The sequence below is a fragment of the Cherax quadricarinatus genome, chromosome 62 (assembly GCF_038502225.1).
Source record: "Cherax quadricarinatus isolate ZL_2023a chromosome 62, ASM3850222v1, whole genome shotgun sequence".
In the NCBI taxonomy this organism is placed as follows: Eukaryota; Metazoa; Arthropoda; class Malacostraca; order Decapoda; family Parastacidae; genus Cherax; species Cherax quadricarinatus.
Genome location: NC_091353.1, coordinates 5,994,459 through 6,015,445, shown reverse-complemented (window position 1 = coordinate 6,015,445; position 20,987 = coordinate 5,994,459). Strand labels below are relative to the sequence as shown.

Genomic DNA, 20,987 nt, shown 5'->3' with positions numbered 1-20,987 from the left:
CTTTGAGCCCTATTTTCGGCTAATTCCATTGTTCCAGTCAACCAAACTCATAAGTGTTTTTTTAGAAGTCCATTTGTAGTATCGATTGAATACAAGAAACTGCCATTTACCGATTTCAACTACCCAATAAAGTGGTCAGAAATTGGCAATTTGGCCAATTTCACGCAAATTAAAAAATATGCCAATTTCAAAACAGGGTCCAGAATGAACATTGCAGACATTCCTGGCTCTAAAATAACATTTTCTTTGTTCATCAGTCACGTCTCCAGGCCCCTCTGATATTACTCTTGCTTCTATTTTGAATTTTTATTCAAACAAAAAATAGAAGATTTACTGTTATGCAGACTACTGCAATATTGTAATAATTATATAAATAATGTCAACCCATTCATGACTGCATATCAGAATGGCTAGTTGGACATTTATTGGAAAATGACATCATTTGTTTACTTTTGAACATTGGCAAAAATCAAACATTTCCCCTACTTTGAGCTCCATTTCAAGGTTCTTTTCATAATAGAACCAATCAAAATCACCTCTATTTCTATAACATGTTTGCCATTCTATCAAATGAGACCAAGAAAATGAGAATACAACCATAAATACTATACAAAAATAGACCACAAATTCGATGTTTTAATTAAAAAAAAAAAAAGAGTTTTTTTCTCATTATGCACTGTGTGCTGCAGGATTTTTTTATATGGTGCACACTGACCACACAGACCCATTCTCTCACATGTGGGCCTACCAGCTTTCTCTTGCTTGATTTGAAGCCGCTAGAATTTATGAGTATATATGTCAAACACGGTGGCTCGTAAGACGTATATATATACGACCGAAACAGTCAAAGGGTTAAAATTCCATTTTAAAAAGCTTCACGTGAAAGCCATTTCAAAAGTGCTTTGAAGTGACCTCTGACACTGACCTACCTCTCAGAGACTTTTGGAAGAGCCAGTTCAACATCCTCCAGTGTGAGAGACTGATAATTAAAGCCTGGGAAATACTGTTTCCCACATTGAACTTTTCACAGTTGGACCACCACTAAGGAATCAATTAAGTTGAAACACCGAAGCTCCACTGTACTAAGACATGGTAGAAACCGTCACTAACCTGGCACTTGTATGCTCTTAGTTCATATATAGCAATATTGCCATTTTTTGCCCCAGTAGCAATGCGCCGGGTGTGAGGACAGTGGGAGACTTGAGGGAAACCACAGATGGAGGGAAACACCTCATTAAGCCCCCGGCTCTTGAGATGACCAGAATCAACACAGTGTAACACTATGTCCATCACCTGTAAAACAATCACATTCATGTCAACAACAGAGGTGACTAAAATGTTGGGAGAGAGGGGCTAGTAGCCCCTTCTCCTGTATAAATTACTAAATGTCCAACTAGGTATAAATATACCAAGGTATAAATATACCTAGTTGGATGAATCTTGTTATAGCCTGCTGGCCCAGTGGCTAGCGAGTCGGTCTGGAGTTTTATGACTCTCTGATCATGGGTTCTATCCCCGCTCATGGTATGGTTTGTTTGCAATCATGTCATTACTTTTATATAATCTTAAAGACAGTTTTGTGCCTCTCAGTCTATACCTTGTTTGCATCTAATTTTCAAGTTTAGTTAACACACAATATCAAACCCTTGAAACATCACTACCACACAATACAAAACTCTTAGGTGCCAGATCAACCAAGCTATGATGGATACATGGGTCATCAAACCTCCAGCAGCAACAGGCTAGTTAACTAAGCTAACACCAGACAAACCTGGCCCATGGCTGGGCTCTGAGAGTAGAAAAACTCTGAGTTCATCAAAAGCATATTAAAGTAACAAGAAAATGCTGGATACATCGCACTACAAGGACAATGTAAGCATTTCAGTTTTTTTAACTTGAAAAGAAATGCAATTTTTGAATGGCAAAGATACATACAAACACTTGACTACAGTAAATTGTGTCAACATTATGTAAGTGGTTTAGAAAATCAACAAGTTGACAAGCGAGACACTTGAGGGACACTTCGGTATCTTTACTCTGGAAACATTTTGCCAGCCAGTGGCTTCATCAGTCCTATGCAGAGAATAATGGTGAAAGATGAGGAGTTTGAGGTAATCAGTCCCTCAGCCTGGAGATGGTGTGTTCCGACCATCAGTGTTGATAGGACCAATGAACTGAATACATCTCCAGGCTGAGGGATCAATTACCTCAAACTCCTTCTCATCTTTCACCATTAGTTTCTGTATTTGACTGATGAAGCCACTGGCTGGCAAAATGATTCCATAATAAATGTAAGTGTCCCTAAAGTGTCCCATTAATAAGTTGCATCATGCTGGGGATGTGCCTGGGTAATGGAATGTAATCTGGTTTGATCCAAGAAAGGGGAAGATAGCTCCATTTCCTGGGATCAAGAGATTTTCAAATGCAGCAAGATGCTTCTCGTTGCAGGGGATACTCACTGGTGAGAACTGGGAAAAAATAAGTTCTTGCAAGGTAAATACAATAATCTTTATAGCCACCTTTCCTTCACTACACATTTATATTTTAACATCTACCACACTATCTACTCAATGTTATAAAACACACTTTTCAACCACAATTGTGCCATTTCATTTATCTTTCCTACTGTCCAGTAATCCTTTTGCTTAATTCTTTACATAGTACAGTGCTTGTATACAAATGTTTTTACAATAGTAAAGTGGATGTATATATATAAACAAACATGTAACATAACTGTGAATGTAAGGTCAAAGATAAAGATAATAAAGAGCCAAGCATCAAGCTTACCTCAACCATAAGATCCATTATGTGGCATCTTTTATGAACAATGAGGTACTCCATTACTCGGAGAATCTCCGTTTTGGCACGATGAAGGACTGTGTTATGGATATTTAACTGCAAGCTTTGCGCATTCTGCTGCAGTGCATTAAAGCGGGCTACTTCCCGTGCCATGGTTGTGATGAAGGCTGGTGGTCTGGCTTCGGCAATCAGTGTCAGTGCATTGGAAGCGGTGCGGCACGAGTCAGCTTCCGGTATGAGTGGCAGCCCATACTTCATGCTATGTGGGAAAACATGAAAAAACTTTCATAATGTACATTCCACTTAGATATGCTAATGCACACTGCTGTGTCATCTGAAGTTTTTTTCTTGAGAATTTCCCTAGTCTTGAGAAACTTGTGCAACATCTGGGTAGCTTTATTCTGGAAATGCTTTGCCAGCCAGTGGCTTCTTCAGTTCAGTGCAGAGAAAGGTGGAAGATGAGGAGGAGCTTGAGGTAATCAGTCCCTCAGCCTGGAATCAATGTGTTCAATCCATCAATCTTGACAAGAATGCAGAATATTCAAAGTGACGGGGCTCATTAGCCCCGTCACTGCCACTGTGAGGTGAAACATTTCCAGATAAAGATGCCTAAGTGTTGCACCTATGTCTAATTTATCAGTTATTTTATATTTGAAGCAATTGATCATGCTTACCCTATGAAAGAAACAAGAATTACCCTAGCCAGCACACACCGACTGAGAGAAAAAGGCAAAACTATTTGTATACATGTATGTACGTAGTACATCAAAACATAAATCTATTCTAGGTTCTTGCAAAGAACAAAAGGGCACAATACTGTGCTGGAACAATACAATTAACTTGAAAGGAGAGAGGAGGAGCTTAAGACAACATTTTGGTCCAACTTGTAAATGGTACAAGTCGGATCGAAACATCATTGTAAGCTTCTCTCTCTCCAATGTGCGGGTTATTCGTGTGTAAGTTCCTGCAAATTTTTCTTTTGACCAGAAAAGATACACTGACACTCTTCTAAAAATTCTAAACAATTTACACAATGCTTGATAATAAGAAATATCCAACTGGACCACTTATTTACTTGAAAGAGAGCTTTCAACACTATAGTTAAAAAAATTGTTCATAAAAATGAACAGCAATATAACTCAGGGTTTATGCAAAACTTCAACTAATCCTACCTAACCAACACACTAATATATTTAAGTGACATTACCCTGCTCACACTGTCTATATTGTCCCCCTCATGTTCTTCACATACATATGTACAAGATTTTATTAATACCACATATTGTACAGATTTATAAGTGAAGTATTAAATGCAAGTAGGTCATTCAGCCCACGGAGTGGTGTAGGCTCAATCCTCCATTTGGTAAGTGCAAGACAGTATACTATCAAGCACTTTAGACAATTTCCAACTCAATAAATGCTGTCAAAAGATCATTTATAACACTGTATCCAGGCACTGTTCAGTTGATATGCTTACTGGAATCACTATTAAGAGTCTCTCTCTTCTTTATAAGCTCACAATTTTTTTTCAGAAATTGTAATTTTTGTCTGTCATTCACTATCAGCCATAACTATAAATCAAAACCAAGATCACGCACCTGGGTGCCAAGCGGTCAGTATCAGCACACAAGTCCAGCAACGCTAGCAGAACCTGAAGCCAAAAAGTGCTGTGTAAATGCCATTACTGAACACAGTTTGATGCTACGTTTCTACCTGGTTCCGTGGGGAAGTGGAGAAGAATCCTTCCTCCGTAAGCCATGCGTGTCATAAGAGGCAAGCAAAATGTCAGGAGCATAGGGCTAGTAACCCCTTCTCCTGTATAAATTGCTAAATGTAAAAAGAGAAAAACTTTCTGAAAGTATTTCTCATTATTCAGATCTCACTGCCTCAGTGGGAGATAGCCATGTGTTAAAAAAAGTTTACCTGGCAAGACAGCAATTGAATGAACGATATTAGATGCGTTTTCTTCTCTGGATCGCCCTGCCATCAAGGCAGGGCGATCCATTAAAGTACAAAAGAAAAAAAATTTCTACCTGGCTAATATTAACTCATATGAGCCTCAGTATCAGTCTTCCCCTCCATCACTTCTAGAAGAATGAATTACATAAACTATAATGACCTTACAACAAGCAATATTTACATGGGTGTACTTGAAAGGTGTTTTGGTAACAAGAGTAATATACTACAACAAACAATTCTCTATTGTTAAGAAATCCTTGTCTTTTTTTTTTTTTAACATATCGACCATCTCCCAACGAGTCAGGGTGACTCAAAAAAGAAACACTTTCACCATCATTTACACATAATCACTGTCTTTACAGAGGTGCCCACATACGACAGTTTAGAGGTCACTACAAACAGCCAATATCCCAAACTCCTCCTTTAAAGTACTGGCACTGTACTTCCCACCTCTAGGACTCAAGTCTGGCTAACCAGTTTCCCTGAATCCCTTCACAAAATATTACCCTGCTCACATTCCAACAGCTCATTAGTAAGAAAAACCATTCATCTCTTTTCACTCTTATCTAACATGATTACACATTATTTTTATTTTTATTATCACACTGGCCGATTCCCACCAAGGCAGGGTGGCCCGAAAAAGAAAAACTTTCACCATCATTCACTCCATCACTGTCTTGCCAGAAGGGTGCTTTACACTACAGTTTTTAAACTGCAACATTAACACCCCTCCTTCAGAGTGCAGGCACTGTACTTCCCATCTCCAGGACTCAAGTCCGGCCTGCCGGTTTCCCTGAATCCCTTCATAAATGTTACTTTGCTCACACTCCAACAGCACGTCAAGTATTAAAAACCATTTGTCTCCATTCACTCCTATCAAACACGCTCACGCATGCCTGCTGGAAGTCCAAGCCCCTCGCACACAAAACCTCCTTTACCCCCTCCCTCCAACCCTTCCTAGGCCGACCCCTACCCCGCCTTCCTTCCACTACAGACTGATACACTCTTGAAGTCATTCTGTTTCGCTCCATTCTCTCTACATGTCCGAACCACCTCAACAACCCTTCCTCAGCCCTCTGGACAACAGTTTTGGTAATCCCGCACCTCCTCCTAACTTCCAAACTACGAATTCTCTGCATTATATTCACACCACACATTGCCCTCAGACATGACATCTCCACTGCCTCCAGCCTTCTCCTCGCTGCAACATTCATCACCCACGCTTCACACCCATATAAGAGCGTTGGTAAAACTATACTCTCATACATTCCCCTCTTTGCCTCTAAGGACAAAGTTCTTTGTCTCCACAGACTCCTAAGTGCACCACTCACTCTTTTTCCCTCATCAATTCTATGATTCACCTCATCTTTCATAGACCCATCCGCTGACACGTCCACTCCCAAATATCTGAATACGTTCACCTCCTCCATACTCTCTCCCTCCAATCTGATATTCAATCTTTCATCACCTAATCTTTTTGTTATCCTCATAACCTTACTCTTTCCTGTATTCACCTTTAATTTTCTTCTTTTGCACACCCTACCAAATTCATCCACCAATCTCTGCAGCTTCTCTTCAGAATCTCCCAAAAGCACAGTGTCATCAGCAAAGAGCAGCTGTGACAACTCCCACTTTGTGTGTGATTCTTTATCTTTTAACTCCACGCCTCTTGCCAAGACCCTCGCATTTACTTCTCTTACAACCCCATCTATAAATATATTAAACAACCACGGTGACATCACACATCCTTGTCTAAGGCCTACTTTTACTGGGAAAAAATTTCCCTCTTTCCTACATACTCTAACTTGAGCCTCACTATCCTCGTAAAAACTCTTCACTGCTTTCAGTAACCTACCTCCTACACCATACACTTGCAACATCTGCCACATTGCCCCCCTATCCACCCTGTCATACGCCTTTTCCAAATCCATAAATGCCACAAAGACCTCTTTAGCCTTATCTAAATACTGTTCACTTATATGTTTCACTGTAAACACCTGGTCCACACACCCCCTACCTTTCCTAAAGCCTCCTTGTTCATCTGCTATCCTATTCTCCGTCTTACTCTTAATTCTTTCAATTATAAATCTACCATACACTTTACCAGGTACACTCAACAGACTTATCCCCCTATAATTTTTGCACTCTCTTTTATCCCCTTTGCCTTTATACAAAGGAACTATGCATGCTCTCTGCCAATCCCTAGGTACCTTACCCTCTTCCATACATTTATTAAATAATTGCACCAACCACTCCAAAACTATATCCCCACCTGCTTTTAACATTTCTATCTTTATCCCATCAATCCCGGCTGCCTTACCCCCTTTCATTTTACCTACTGCCTCACGAACTTCCCCCACACTCACAACTGGCTCTTCCTCACTCCTACAAGATGTTATTCCTCCTTGCCCTATACACGAAATCACAGCTTCCCTATCTTCATCAACATTTAACAATTCCTCAAAATATTCCCTCCATCTTCCCAATACCTCTAACTCTCCATTTAATAACTCTCCTCTCCTATTTTTAACTGACAAATCCATTTGTTCTCTAGGCTTTCTTAACTTGTTAATCTCACTCCAAAACTTTTTCTTATTTTCAACAAAATTTGTTGATAACATCTCACCCACTCTCTCATTTGCTCTCTTTTTACATTGCTTCACCACTCTCTTAACCTTTCTCTTTTTCTCCATATACTCTTCCCTCCTTGCATCACTTCTACTTTGTAAAAACTTCTCATATGCTAACTTTTTCTCCCTTACTACTCTCTTTACATCATCATTCCACCAATCGCTCCTCTTCCCTCCTGCACCCACTTTCCTGTAACCACAAACTTCTGCTGAACACTCTAACACTACATTTTTAAACCTACCCCATACCTCTTCGACCCCATTGCCTATGCTCTCATTAGCCCATCTATCCTCCAATAGCTGTTTATATCTTACCCTAACTGCCTCCTCTTTTAGTTTATAAACCTTCACCTCTCTCTTCCCTGATGCTTCTATTCTCCTTGTATCCCATCTACCTTTTACTCTCAGTGTAGCTACAACTAGAAAGTGATCTGATATATCTGTGGCCCCTCTATAAACATGTACATCCTGAAGTCTACTCAACAGTCTTTTATCTACCAATACATAATCCAACAAACTACACATGCCTGCTGCATATCCAAGGTCATTCCCCCCCTGCACAAAATCTCTTTTACCCCTTCCCTCCTTCCTTTCCAAGGACGACCCCTATCCCTCCTACCCTCCACTACAGATATATAAACCTTTCAAGTCATCCTACTTTGCTCCAGCCTCTCTAAATGACCAAACCACCTCAATAACCCCTCTTCAACCCTCTGAGTAATACTTTTAGTAGCTCCACACCTCCTCCTAATTTCCACACTACGAATTCTCTGCATAATATTTACACCACATGTTGCCCTTAGACACGACATGTTCACTGCCTCTAGCCTCCTTGATGAAGCATTTACAACCCATACTTCACACCTATATACAAACTAACACAGAATCAAATTGCAAAGCAACACGAATCATACACACGAACATTCCCAATAAACTTACACCTGCAGGCTACACCATACATAAAAAATCTAGACCATACATCAACACACCTGCACTGTATGCAACGCACAGATATTAAACAGTTATGAATCAAATCATTGTTCTTAAATGTGCAAACAACCCACCTTAGCCACGTCTAGGTAGGGTTCCCAAACGGGGAATCCTCGGCCTATTAAATCAATTGCTGCTCGTCGTAAAGGTGTGTGTGCTGGCAACTTGGGCGCCGGTGGAGCTAATACTAGATATGCAAGAGCTTTACCTGCAAATAAAACACAAACATGTAATTACTGCTGAAGGAGTCTTTTATGAGGTTTTTTAAATTGACACGAGGAAGGGGACCCAAAAATCAAACACTTTCACCATCATTCATACTATCACTGTCTTGCCAGAGGCAAGCATACACGACAGTTTAGATGTCACGCTACACAGTATGAGAAGCAAGCTGTAATCCGCAGTACCAGTGAGGGTTACATTCTGCAAGCAGTTCATGGATAATTAAATTTGCATACCATGCTTCTATTTACCTAAGACTCTTATTTCATATTCAAAGAGAAGTCCTAAACCCATAGTGGTAATATGGCGCTTGGAAAATGAAATGTAATCAGATCTGACCCAAGATGGAAAGCATAGCTACAATTCTTTGAATCAAAACCCTTCAAGAGCATCAAGGCACTCCAGCTGAAAATTACATAAGAAAAAGGAGGGATGCATTCTGGAACCTTTGTCACCAATATCCCAGTATGTCGTTATTTTGACTTTAGCTCTTTGGCCCACAGTGGTAATGGAAATGAATAACCTAACAAAATTACAAGGTATGTATTGTATTTAAAAGTTGTTTGAAAGGAAAATGCAAATGATGATGAGGAAAATGTCACTGCCGGGAAATGTCACAAGCCAGATGCTGCATCAATTAACACATGCTACAATCATGGCTTGACAGAAAGAAAAACAAATTGAAAACTCTAAATTATATACCATACATGATTTGCTAGATGGAACAAAAACCCGTGAATATGTCTGCAGATGATGAGAGGATCCTAGGATTTCGGATGAGCATGGAGGCATTAGAGTGGGTAGGAGATGTGTAGATCAAGTGTTTACATTGAAGCATATATGTGAACAGTGTTTAGATAAAGGTAGGGAAGTTTTTATTGCATTTATGAATTTAGAAAAAGCATATGATAAAGTGGATAGGGGAGCAATGTGTCACATCTTGCAAGCATATGGAATAGGTGGTAAGTTACTAAATGCTGTAAAGAGTTGTTATGAGGATAGTGAAGCTCAGGTTAGGGTGTGTAGAAGAGAGGGAGACTACTTCCCGGTAAAAGTAGGTCTTAGACTGGGATGTGTAATGTCACCATGGTTGTTTAACCCTTAAACTGTCCAAACATAGATCTACGTTTGCATGTGTAGCACTCCAAACGTAGATCAACGTTTTATTTTTCATTCCTTCAAATTTGGCACTACAGGCTTCAGTCGCATAGACATGAAAGAATGGGTCTGTGCACTCAGTGTGCACACTCTTAAAAAATCTGGAAGCACATGCGGAGAGCATGTATAGTCCCTTTATATAAAGGGAAAGGGGACAAAAGAGATTGTAAAAATTATAGAGGAATAAGTTTACCGAGTATACCAGGAAAAGTATACGGTAGGGTTATAACTGAAAGAATTATAGGTAAGACAGAATGTAGGATTGTGGATGAGCAGGGAGGCTTCAGAGTGGGTAGGGGATGTGTAGATCAAGAGTTTACATTTAAGCATATATGTGAACAGTATTTAGATAAAGGTAGGGAAGTTTTTATTGCATTTATGGCTTTAGAAAAGGCATATGATAGAGTGGATAGAGGAGCAATGTGGCAGATGTTGCAAGTATATGGAATAGGTGGTAAGTTACTAAATGCTGTTAAGAGCTTTTATGAGGATAGTGAGGCTCAGGTTAGGGTGTGTAGAAGAGAGGGAGACTACTTCCCGGTAAAAGTAGGTCTTAGACAGGGATGTGTAATGTCACCATGGTTGTTTAATATATTTATAGATGGGGTTGTAAAAGAAGTAAATGCTAGGGTGTTCGGGAGAGGGGTGGGATTAAATTATGGGGAATCAAATTCAAAATGGGAATTGACACAGTTACTTTTTGCTGATGATACTGTGCTTATGGGAGATTCTAAAGAAAAATTGCAAAGGTTAGTGGATGAGTTTGAGAATGTGTGTAAAGGTAGAAAGTTGAAAGTGAACATAGAAAAGAGTAAGGTGATGAGGGTATCAAATGATTTAGATAAAGAAAAATTGGATATCAAATTGGGGAGGAGGAGTATGGAAGAAGTGAATGTTTTCAGATACTTGGGAGTTGACGTGTCGGCGGATGGATTTATGAAGGATGAGGTTAATCATAGAATTGATGAGGGAAAAAAGGTGAGTGGTGCGTTGAGGTATATGTGGAGTCAAAAAACGTTATCTATGGAGGCAAAGAAGGGAATGTATGAAAGTATAGTAGTACCAACACTCTTATATGGATGTGAAGCTTGGGTGGTAAATGCAGCAGCGAGGAGACGGTTGGAGGCAGTGGAGATGTGTGGTGTAAATATTATGCAGAAAATTCGGAGTGTGGAAATTAGGAGAAGGTGTGGAGTTAATAAAAGTATTAGTCAGAGGGCAGAAGAGGGGTTGTTGAGGTGGTTTGGTCATTTAGAGAGATGGATCAAAGTAGAATGCCATGGAAAGCATATAAATCTATAGGAGAAGGAAGGAGGGGTAGGGGTCGTCCTCGAAAGGGTTGGAAAGAGGGGGTAAAGGAGGTTTTGTGGGCGAGGGGCTTGGACTTCCAGCAAGCGTGCATGAGCGTGTTAGATAGGAGTGAATGGAGACGAATGATACTTGGGACCTGACGATCTGTTGGAGTGTGAGCAGGGTAATATTTAGTGAAGGGATTCAGGGAAACCAGTTATTTCCATATAGTTGGACTTGAGTCCTGGAAATGGGAAGTACAATGCCTGCACTTTAAAGGAGGGGTTTGGGATATTGGCAGTTTGGAGGGATATGTTGTGTATCTTTATACGTATATAATTCTAAACTGTTGTATTCTGAGCACCTCTGCAAAAGCAGTGATAATGTGTGAGTGTGGTGAAAGTGTTGAATGATGATGAAAGTATTTTCTTTTTTGGGGATTTTCTTTCTTTTTTGGGTCACCCTGCCTCGGTGGGAGGCGGCCGACTTGTTGAAAAAAAAAAAAAACTTAGTACCTTGTGAGAGCACCAATTCAATTGAGCACCAACTAGAGCAAATAGCGTGGCAAACACCAGGGATTCACTGATGCCATGCCGCATTAACACTCCCATTTTAAGAGGAAAGTAAAAATAGGTTAGATAAATACACGAGCGAGTGTGGGTGGGTGTGAGTTGGACCTGACTAGCTTGTGCTAGTCAATGGATGTGACCTGACTAGGTGGGTCATTTGTCTAAGCCAGGGGAGGGGGAGTGTGAGATGTACCTGGCTTGCATGGGCCAGTAGGCCTGCTGCAGTGCTCCTTCTTTCTTATGTTCTTATGTATTTGGCAGGCTGGCCAGCTGGCTTGTTTTGGCTGTCTCTGGCTGTCTCTCTGTCTATATCTCTATCTATATATCTGTCTATCTATATCTCTATCTGTATCTCTATCTATATCTCTATCTGTTATATCTTCAAAATTGGTCATCCTGTGTTATTTAACTATTGTACGAGAATATGTTCATCATTTAATATAATAGTGCTTAAGTCCCCGTTTATAGCTAAAATAGAGACTTTCGGCGTTATATTATTATCTGTTAATATATGAAAAATACCATGGTATTATCGCTATTTTGTTATTATCACTATTTTGGTATTATTACTATTATTTTATTATTATTGTTAGGTAGGATTTCTTGTGTATATAGAGTTTAAATCTCGGAACAATCTGGTGAATTGTTCAATTGTTTATGTCCGGCTGGCTGACGTTTGGGTCAGCTGATCCAACCTGACGTCGTGTCAACAGACTGGCAAGTAGTCAGTCTGCTCCCTGCTCTAGCCCTGACAACTGATCGTATATTGGCTCTTACGGTGTACAGTCGAATGGTTTTGAGAATTGGACTCAAGAGCTGACTCACTTTGTTCCTCATTGCTTTGAAAGACTCTTTTGATATTTATATTCTTGGTCAGTTCAGTAATCCATAGAGATACTTTATGGCCAGATTCAAAGGTCTTGTTAAGACAAAGACGTAAATGTTATTGAAGACTGAATTACATGGAGAATAATTAAACTTCCTTATTAATGTGACATTTCCATGATTTTGAACTAAATGTATATGGTAAATTTATTGTACAAAGTATTAAGTTACATTAACTACAAAGAGAAGATAAAGTATTGTATTTAATTAAATACTTTAATAAATTTGAATATTATTCTATGGAGTTTCCCAGTTGAAATTATTTCCCCTAGACTCTAAAACTTTAAATAACTCGGATCCAAAAATCTTGTTGCATAAGAAATAAATGGTAACAGGCCACATTCTGAAGTTCTTTAAAAAAATTTCTTATTCGCAACAAATGGGGTACTCGTCCGGGAGCTCTGTTGTTCTAAGACATTGATCAAAAGAACAATATTAAAGTTATATACTGGGAATTTATCTTTAGTTAATTTCAAAATATTGATCATCGAAGATCACATTAAAGAGTTATTTGAAGATTTAACATTGTCAAAGCTGGACTCCTTGAAACTTCAAACATGCTGGCAGATAGCCCGTAAATTGGGAGTACAATACGATAGATATTACACAGCCAATACCGTAAGGGCAATAATTAGAAACAAATTGTTTCCAGGGGCCTCTAACCATCATGTAGCAGGAGATTCTGACTCGGAAGTTTAGTTTCTCAAGTAAGCTACCAGTCGAGATTCGAAGTATTAAAAGAACAATTTCAAAGAATTGATCTTGAAATTGAATCAGATAGATTAGGTCCCGCTTTGGCCTCTAGTAAAGTAGATGAAGTAGCAGCCGCTGTTCGGCATTCGCCCGTTACTGAAGGAATTCCTATTAATGGTCAGCCTGGCCCTCATCGAAGTGCACATCCAAAGGAATATCCACATACCGCCAGTTCAATTCCCTCATTTTCGATACCATCGGGGCATATTTTTCAAAGTCAGTTTGAGAAATTAGAGACTATTTATTTTACAGACTGCTCAAATTGGGGCTCAGCGTAAATTAAATGAAGAAGACTTTCAAAGAGAAATGCTCTGCTATATAAGACAACAACAACAAGGTAATGAGAGTGAAAGATGTACTGAATCCTCAAATGATTCTTTCAATATACAAAAAGCTGCATCTATGGTTCCAAGGTTTAATGACGGAGATTTAGAAACTTATTTTGAAGTCTTTGAGAATGAAGCACGTGCTATGCGCTGGCCCCGACAACACTGGGCAACCTTATTACATACTTCGTTGTCTGGTAAAGCTCAAAGGTGTACGGCTACGTTACCTTTTGAGAAATATGTGGATTATGATTCCGTTAAGAAGGCTATCCTAGAGGCTTATGATCTCCTCCCAGTAAGTTATCAAAAAACCTTTAGAGCACTAAAACGCCAGCCAACTCAGTCGTATGTAGATTTTGCACGTGAAAAGAAAATCGCTTTTAGATGGTGTAGAGCTTCTAACTGTAAATCTATGGAAAGTCTTTCCCAGTTGATCCTGCATGAGGATTTCTATAATAATTTACCAGAAGACTTGCATAAGTATTTAATTAGTTGCCCCATAGTAAATATACTAGAAACAGCCTCGCTCGCCGATAATTATGAAATATCTCAACAATTGATGGGCGAAACAAAAAGTAAGGAAACAGTGACTAAATATGCCCCTAAGAAAGGACGATCCAATCTTACAGAGATGCGTCGCATACAGAATCCTTACCCGACCTCCTATGATGCCTCCACGCCCATTAATAATAAATTTAGATCTAACTCTAGGAAAAGTTCAAAACCACTAAGGCATAACAGTGAGTTGAACTGCACTTATTGTAATAAGAAAGGGCATTTAAGGAAACACTGTTATAGGCTAAAGAGGGATACCAGGAACGAGCGACTTCGTTTCCCAACTCAGGTAATATCTTCATCGACAACTCAAAAGAAACTGAACCCTAGTACCGAACAAGGTTCACAAGAATGAATCAGTAGTCATTCTAGATGGCTCAATACTAGAGCTGTTTCAGAAAAAGATATTCACTCAGCTATGAGTACCTACTTTGCTAAAGTGAAAGTTGGAATAGACGAGACTCAATTAGTTGAAATTAATTCCTTCCATGATACTGGAAGTTATTTAACATTGTTGAAGCAGGACATACTTCCCGTAAGTGATATGACTCGCACAAAGCTAGATGTCTTATTAGAAGCCTATGGAGGTGCCATTATAAGAGTGCCTCTTCACAGGATATACATGTACATCCAAACACCAACCTATACTGGCTTTGTGTCGGTAGGTATATCCAGTGAAACTTTTCCTATTCAGGGCATTGACTTACTCATAGGCAATGATCTAGACTATCCGGGTATAAGCCGAGAGCCTCTAGTTATTGATAATTCTACTGACATTAACTATGCCATAGAAGCTCGAAAAGAGGCTCCTACCTTATTTCCTCTCAATGTTATAACTAGAGCAATGTCTAGAGCGCCTCAAAATCCTTTGTCAACTGAAGTCCTAAGTGAAGGCGAAGATTTAGGTCTCGATTTATTTTTCAGCCGATCCTTACAACCCGGATCTTCAAATCTGAAATATTCTATGATCGGCCCTTTTCAAGATTCTGATATTAAAATGCTATTGAAAGAAGATTTAATAAGGGATCAGTTCCTTGATCCATCCCTAGAGAAATTATGAGAGATAGCTATTACAGCAGATGACGCCCAAGACCTGGACAATTGTTACTATCTTGCTAATGGTATATTAATGAGAAAGGAAAAGTCTCTTTTGTCTTCCGACGATCATCTGTCTACCAGCAAACATCTAGTAGTGCTACCTAGCACCTTTAGAGAATTGGCTATTAGTTTCGCCCACCATAGTCCCATGGGAGGACATTTGGGAGTAAAGAAAATGCTGGGAAAAATAGCCAAGCATTTTCATTGGCCCAGAATGAAGGAGACTGTGGAAAGCTATCTAAAAGGTTGTCAAGTCTGCCAAGTGACCGGCAAACCTTCGCACACACCTCCACCAGTTCCCCTCATTCCGATTCCTGTCAGTGGTGAGCCCTTCTCACGCCTGATAATAGATTGTGTTGGTCCGTTACCCAGGACTAAACAAGGGAATCAATATCTGTTTACAATTATGGATGTCGTTACTCGATATCCAGAGGTTATCCCTTTGAGAAAAATTAATTCTCGCATCATTGTTCGAGCTTTGCAAAAATTTTTCTCACAGGTGAGGATTCCCTGAATAATTCAATCCGATCAAGGTTCAAATTTTACCTCTAAGATGTTTCGCGATGCCTTATCTCGCCTCGGAATTAAGTCCGTATTTTCTGTTGCTTATCACCCTCAGTCGCAAGGAGCCCTCAAACGATTTCATCAAACATTAAAATCAATGATGAGAGCATACTGCGAGCAGTTTTCCAGAGATTGGGACGAAGGAATACCATTCCTCTTGTTCGCCTTAAGGGAAAGCGAACAAGAAAGCACTGGGTTCAGTCCATTTGAATTAATTTACGGACACCAAGTATGCGGCCCCCTCGCCGTACTAAAAGATTCATGGACCGGAAAATCCGAACCCTCGCTTAAAACAACTCCAACTCTAATGCAAAAGCGTTTGTCACAACTGAGGGAATTAGCCTCAAAAAACTTAGCTAAGGCCCAATCCAAGATGAAGCATTGTTATGACAAACACACACGCTCTCGTTTCTTCAAACCAGGTGACAGTGTGATGGCACAGAAATTCTTACCTGAACACGCTCTGCAACCTAGATACGAAGGTCCTTTGGAAGTGATTGAGCGGCTCAATGAGGTAAATTATGTACTACAAACTCCAGGAAAGAGAAAAGCAAAACGTATTTATCACATAAACCAACTTAAGGCTTACCACCCTAGTATCGTACCAGTTACGACAGTTCTTCCTTTAGCTGAAACTGAAAATGTAAGTCTGCCCAGCATCTCTAAAGCGATAGAAGTACGTTTAAAAAATTCAGAGACATTGCAAGCTCTTGATACCTTTCTTATGGACCTTGATTTGAAGAAAGCAAAAGATATCAAAGACTTGATATTACGTTATGAGGTTTTATTCGATGACGTCCCTAGGTGTTGTACATTGGGAATTCACGACATAGATGTACAAGGAGCAAAGCCTTGCAAACAGTCACCTTATAGGGCAAGTCCACTCAAACAAGAAACATTAAACAAAGTAGAAGAATTTTTGTTGTCCCATGGACTCATAGAATGGAGTAAAAGTCCGTGGGCCTCGCCCTGTATATTAGTTCCCAAGCCTGATGGAACTTCTAGAATGTGCACTGATTATCGTAAGGTTAATGCTCTCACGGTACCAGATGGTTTCCCACTACCCCGTATTGATGATCTAATAGACAGAGTATCAGGAGCCGCCTATGTCACCCACCTGGATTTATTAAGGGGCTATTACCAAGTGCCGCTTACCCAGCGAGCCCAAGAAATATCCGCACTTACTATACAAGGCGGATTATTCAATTATCGTGTTATGCCCTTCGGGTTGTGTAACGCGGCCTCTACCTTTCAGCGCCTGATGAACCTGCTGACCAATGATTTAGAAGGAGTGGATGCATATCTAGATGATCTTGTTATATATAGCAATGAGTGGGAGCAACATTTAATTCGCCTGGAAACCTTATTTAAGAAGTTAGAAAAGTACAACGTCACCATAAATTTAGCCAAGTGTCAGTTTGGACAAGCCAAGATTAAATACCTCGGTTTTTGTATAGGTCAGGGTGAGGTACGTCCTGTTGATGTAAAAGTTAGGGCCATTGCCGAGTTTCCTATCCCTCAAGATATAAAGTCTATATATACAGAGGTTCCTTGGAATGACTGGTTATTATCGACGTTTCTGTCCTAATTTTTCTCAGGTTGCATCTCCTCTTACTGAGTTAACCAGTAGTAAGATGAAGTTTTGCTGGACGAAAGATTGTGAGACAGCTTTTAATCGGTTGAAGCGGTTGCTTTCTTCGTCACCCATATTGAAAAGTCCTGACTTTAATCAACCCTTCTATTTACACATCGATGCCAGTGGTTATGCTGTGGGGGCGGTGTTACTTCAGAAATCCCCCTCTACTGATATTTTGCATCCTATATCTTATTTTTCTTCAAAGTTGAAACGTCACCAAAAGAGTTACGCCACTGTAGAGAAAGAAGCTCTTGCCCTAGTAATATCTTTGGAACATTTTGACATTTATCTGGGAACCTCCCCCCATAAAATTATGGTATTTTCTGATCACAACCCCTTAATTTATATTAATTTTATGAAATCAAAGAACACCCGAATCCTCAGGTGGGCTCTGAGGATCCAACCTTATCTGATTAGTATTCAACACTTAACTGGAACCCTTAACATAATTGCTGACGCCCTTTCTCGCCCCTGAAAAAAAAAAAAAATTGTATACCTTAAAATGTAAAGTTAAGAAATGAGTACTCTTAGAGCCTAATTTATATGTATATTATATATTTTTGTTAATGATTTTCTTTTATATTGACAGTATGACTATGAAAGTCGTTTCGTTGATGGGACGAAGTATTAAGTCCACATGGATGACCCTGACAGTCATGTCCGAGACTCCTATTCTCGAATTGTAGTGGAAGCCACTCCAGATAGTTCTATAGGCCATTGTTCCAAAAGCTCATCCTCTGGCAAATAACCATGCTGATCGAGTTCTTTCTTCTCCATTCTTCCGTCGTACTACATGCCTTATTTACCAAGAGGACGCTTACTATAAAGGAGATATTACCAAGGACGCTTGCAAACTCCCTAATGCGACCTATTGTCGTACGAGGGGGGGGGGTTATATCTTCGAAATTGGTCATCCTGTGTTATTTAACTATTGTAAGAGAATATGTTCATCACTTAATATTATAGTGCGAAAGTCCCCGTTTATAGCTAAAATAGAGACTTTCGGCGTTATATTATTATCTGTTAACATATGAAAAATACCATGGTATTATCGCTATTTTGTTATTATCACTATTTTGGTATTATTACTATTATTTTATTATTATTGTTAGGTAGGATTTCTTGTGTATATAGAGTTTAAGTCTCGGAACTATCTGGTGAATTGTTCAATTGTTTATGTCCGGCTGGCTGACGTTTGGGTCAGCTGATCCAACCTGACGATGCGTCAACAGACTGGCAAGTAGTCAGTCTGCTCCCTGCTCTAGCCCTGACAACTGATCGTATATTGGCTCTTACGGTGTACAGTTGAATGGTTTTGAGAATTGGACTCAAGAGCTGACTCACTTTGTTCTTCATTGCTTTGAAAGACTCTTTTGATATTTATATTCTTGGTCAGTTCAGTAATCCATAGAGATACTTTACGGCCAGATTCAAAGGTCTTGTTAAATCTTGTACCTTTTGTATTTTGAGTTTACTGTCTTGTTAAGACAAAGACGTAAATGTTATTGAAGACTGAATTACATGGAGAATAATTAAACTTCCTTATTAATGTGACATTTCCATGATTTTGAACTAAATGTATATGGTAAATTTATTGTACAAAGTATTAAGTTACATTAACTACAAAGAGAAGATAAAGTATTGTATTTAAATACTTTAATAAATTTGAATATTATTCTATGGAGTTTCCCAGTTGAAATTATTTCCCCTAGACTCTAAAACTTTAAATAACTCGGATCCAAAAATCTTGTTGCATAAGAAATAAATGGTAACAGGCCACATTCTGAAGTTCTTTAAAAAAATTTCTTATTCGCAACACTGTCTCATATGTACACATAAGTACAATTATACATAGTGTAAATTACCTAGGATAATCCAAAAAATCCAGGCAAAGATAGACAGATAAATAGATAGATATGTAGATAGATAGATAGATAGACAGATAGACAGAAACATGTTTGTGTGTATCAGTGAAAACAAATAAAGCCAGGGTTCCCCGAGCACCCATTTATCAAATGTCACCGAGCTGATAACAGATGTCATAACACGATTCTTCGAGGAGTTTGATATCCTATACTCGAGGCAGACAGAAAGACAGATAAGCAGACAGACAGACAGGCAGACAGACACACAGATAGACAGGCAGCTAGACAGATAGATAGACAGACAGATAAACAAAGAGACAAGACATGTTTGTGTGTAACAGTGATAACAAATACAGCAAGGGTTAGCTGGAGCAGTGGGCATTAATCAAATGTCACTAGGCTGTCAACAGTATAGGGATGCCTTTCATAACAACATGCTTCAAGGTATATGCCAGGGTATCTAAAACATTGCTGGGACCTATAAATATTTTGTATATATTTCTAGACAATAGTAAATAACCCAGGCAGGTGTTAATGTTCACCTGTCAATGTGTCTGTGACTATTTGAGCACTATTTCAGTACCTGATATTAGTGTCAGAACAAAGATTGGCTATGAAATTACAAAAACTATTATAAATTGTAATTATCAGAACATAAAAAGTATATAAATTAAAATAAAAACGAGAAAAAAGATATATTGGCAACACTTCTGCAAGCGGCAGGAGTCGATGTTGCCGATAGTTGAGCATCCAATGCCAACTTCACGGCCTTATATCTCGGAAAGTACTGCCCCTAATTTTTTTTTTCATTCTATATGTGCTCTTCATTTTAAAAGAAAAAAAAAATATTTTTTATTTTTCAAAATATTCGGAGCGCCACGCGAGACCTACGTTTGGACAGTTTAAGGGTTAATATATTTATAGATGGAGTTGTAAAAGAAATAAATGCAAAGGTGTTGGGGAGAAGGGTGGGATTAAATTTTGGGGAATCAAATACAAAATGGGAACTAACACAGTTACTTTTTGCTGATGATACTGTGCTTATGGGAGATTCTAAAGAAAAGTTGGAAAGGTTAGTGGACGAGTTTGGGAGGGTGTGTAAAGGTAGAAAGTTGAAAGTGAACATAGATAAGTAAGGTGATAAAGGTATCAAATGATTTAGATAGAGAAAAATTGGATATCAAATTGGAGAGAGGGAGTATGGAAGAAGTGAATGTTTTCAGATATTTGGGGCTGACGTGTCAGTGGATGGGTTTATAAAGGATGAGGTTAACCATAGAATTGATGAATTGATGAAGGAAAAAAGGTGAGTGGTGTGTTGAGGTATACGTGGAGACAATAAACGTTATCTATGGAGGCATAGAAGAGAATGTATGAAAGTATAGTGGTACCAACGCTCTTATATGGGTGTGAAGCTTGGGTTGTAAATGCTACAGCGAGGAGACGGTTAGAGGCAGTGGAGATGTCCTGTCTAAGGGCAATGTGTGGTGTAAATATTATGCAGAGAATTCGGTGTGTGGAAACTAGAAGGTGTGGAGTTAATAAAAGTATCAGTCAGAGGGCTGAAGAGGGGCTGTTGAGGTGGTTTGGTCATTTAGAGCAAATTTATCAAAGTAGAATGACATGGTTTGGTCATTTAGAGAAAATGGATCAAAGTAGAATGACACGTAGGGGAAGGAAGGCAGGGT

The 20,987-nt window shown here is 39.1% G+C and overlaps 1 protein-coding gene across 7 annotated transcripts in view; it reads right to left on the bottom strand.

Annotated features, from left to right (window-relative positions):
* Positions 1–20,987, bottom strand: part of Rbcn-3B (WD repeat-containing protein Rbcn-3B) — a 210,905-nt gene that overhangs the window by 20,629 nt on the left and 169,289 nt on the right. For all 7 annotated transcript variants that reach the window (XR_011393733.1, XM_070098348.1, XM_070098351.1 and 4 more), the window contains 4 exons: positions 8,453–8,586; positions 4,398–4,450; positions 2,788–3,058; positions 1,111–1,293 (listed from right to left, as the gene is read on the bottom strand). Coding sequence is in view for 6 of the 7 variants with exons in the window: in XM_070098348.1 (XP_069954449.1) it covers positions 1,111–1,293; positions 2,788–3,058; positions 4,398–4,450; positions 8,453–8,586 (641 nt within the window). In the remaining variant the exon portion in view is untranslated. The remainder of the gene's footprint in view (positions 1–1,110; positions 1,294–2,787; positions 3,059–4,397; positions 4,451–8,452; positions 8,587–20,987) is intronic.